The sequence below is a fragment of the Trypanosoma theileri genome, assembly GCF_002087225.1.
Source record: "Trypanosoma theileri isolate Edinburgh chromosome Unknown TM35_Tth_14_V1, whole genome shotgun sequence".
Taxonomy (NCBI): Eukaryota; Euglenozoa; class Kinetoplastea; order Trypanosomatida; family Trypanosomatidae; genus Trypanosoma; species Trypanosoma theileri.
This window is the reverse complement of record NW_021639856.1, coordinates 440,828-443,308: the sequence shown is the minus strand read 5'-3', so window position 1 is coordinate 443,308 and position 2,481 is coordinate 440,828. Positions and strand designations below refer to the sequence as shown.

Genomic DNA, 2,481 nt, shown 5'->3' with positions numbered 1-2,481 from the left:
CGCCATCTTGGCCACCATGTGTGTCTGTGTATGCTGTTGTGAAGCTGTCTCCCTCTGTTTGTGTGTGTGTATGATCATTCTAGGGCTGTATTTGTCTCTTCGACATTGCCTGTATCTACTGAATTCTTTGTTGCGAAATCATTTTTTATTTTTATTTTTCTGTATTTTGTTTTTATATGTGTTTTTTTTTTTAATTTAAGATACCAACTATTGCTTGAAAGCTATGAGGACACAATTAACTTCCACATCAGTGGTTTCCATCGTGTTTCGCTGTAGTGTGCTTGCTGCAGTGCTGTGCACATCATTGGTCGCCCAGGCGTATAGTGTACGCTACACTTATGTTACTTCCCCTACACCAGTAAGCGCCCGGTTCAGCGGCTACTGCCCAGAGCGAAGCGGAGGCCACACCATGATGCCCATGACGGGGAGTTTCCAAACATTGGCACAAGGTATCATTGTACAGGGTAAATTTGCAGATGCTCCCATTGGCGGGATTAATCCGGCCACTTCATGCACGACTGAGAGGTGTCCGTGGATCTTCCACACCGGGCTTATGAACGGAACCCCAGTTGAGAAATCCGTGTTTTTGTACGGTACTGTCTATAAAGGGGTTGACCACACCGAAGCCGTTCCTGGCATGTATCATAACTTCCAAAAAGGGGTCCAACCTGTTGCTTTTTTTCGACGCCAAGACAATGTTATCCCGAAAATGTTGAAAGATGGATTTTGGATGAATGAGTTGCGAGATCACCTATACACAACGTGGGTATGTGAGTACTATGAGTTTACTGCTTTTAAACAGGAAACAGCACCTGCAACGGGTGGGACCACTGATCCTGCTGTGGAAGAATCCAGCAGTTTTCCATGGTGGGCTGCACTTATCATTACTATTGTTCTTGTTATCATTGTAATTATCATTCTTATTATGTGTTGCTGCTATTGCAAGAGGCGCCAAGTGAAGAGAAAAGAGAAGAAGATTTTGGAGGATGCGAGAAAGGAAGAAAATGCCGCTAAGCTTCCTGCACAATCACAGCTGGGCATGGGTCGCTCTACTAGTATCGGGTTCCGTGGAAATGACGGTGGTGACTTTCAGGGCAGTGGGGCTACTGGTGTTGGACAGAATGGCAGTGTTTATAATAACAACAATTATGTTGAGAATGATGCTATTGACGGTGGGAATCCCCTTGGGGGTCAGTTCCCTGCCCAAGATTATCAATACAACAACAACAACCAGGGTGGATATCCTCCTGGTGGCTATGTTCCTCAGGGTGGATATCCTGCAAACTATGGGTACCCTCCTCAAGCTGGCTACTAGAACTTCATTTATATGTGGTATCAGGGACGAATATCAAAGCCAAACCACAGTGTTATTAAGGTGAAAAAAGAATAACCTGTACCTTGTTTTTATTTGTATCCTCTTCCTACTCGTATGTGGCGCGGCTAATATTTTCTTTACTATAATATGAAAACAATAAAATGCCTTTTTATTATTTTTGTTATAGTTTTTTTTTTTCTACCTTCATTGTTATTCCAGTAGAAAATTGACATTGATTAAATTTTAAAGGAAGAAAATATACAGAAGTGCCATTACTTTAAGTATTACTATTAGTGATAATATTGGGAACTTTCGTGGGTTATTTCTGTCGCAATATGAAAAATTATGTTTTTTTTTCAATTTATTCCTCTTTTTTTTATTTTGTGTCGATTTTTAGGGGAAGGTGGGAGTTTAAGCTTTGTTTTAACCTTTCCCGTTTTATTTCGTATGTTATGTCAACGGCTACTCCAATTGATAGCAAAGATAATACGGTTTTCATTGTTCTTTTTATTCCTATATTTCCATGAGTTGTTTTTCTTTTTCTTTTGGTTCCATGACCCTTCTTGTAACGTGCTGGGCCCCTGTTCCCTCCCACACTTCCCGCACTTCTCTTTCCTTCCTTCTTTTATTTATTGTTTTAGGTAGATGAGCCGACGGTACTAGGGTGGCAGGAGTGGCAGCGGCAGGAGTCACATTACTGTGAGGGCAGTAGTGGTGGTGGTGGTAGTGCTGCGGCTGCTGGGAACTGCGTTGGTGGTGTGCCGTCGGGTCTGCGGTGTGAGGACCACACATGTGGCCATTCATTGCGTGGGGAGGGCGGCGCGGCCAATAGTTCTCACACCTCGCTGGACTGCGGTGTGCGTGAGGGTAACGGTGCTGCCCGTGATGGGTACCAGGTGCGGCTGTAGACCCCACCCAACGGCAGCCTACACACGCCATCTTGGCCACCATGTGTGTCTGTGTGTGTTATTGTTGTTGTATAATATTATTATTATTTATATTTCTGTGTCTCTATTTATCTGTGTTTGCTTTGTAGTGGCGTGGTTTCTATGAGAGGTGATCTGTTTCACCCTCAGTGTACTCCCTTCTCAGTTTGTTGAGTTGTCTTTCCAGTAACTTGAGGCCTCTCTATTGGTCTCTATTCCCCTTTTGTATAGTGTTCTTGC

General features: G+C 43.4%; 1 protein-coding gene across 1 annotated transcript; it reads left to right on the top strand.

The window, feature by feature from the left end:
• Positions 1-223: 223 nt before the first annotated feature.
• On the top strand, positions 224-1,315 carry TM35_000142560 (uncharacterized protein; the record flags this gene model as incomplete). The annotated part of the gene is made up of 1 exon (XM_029025701.1): positions 224-1,315. The coding sequence occupies one exon, from the start codon at positions 224-226 to the stop codon at positions 1,313-1,315; it is 1,092 nt and encodes a 363-aa protein (XP_028883111.1).
• Between the last annotated feature and the right edge of the window lie 1,166 nt (positions 1,316-2,481).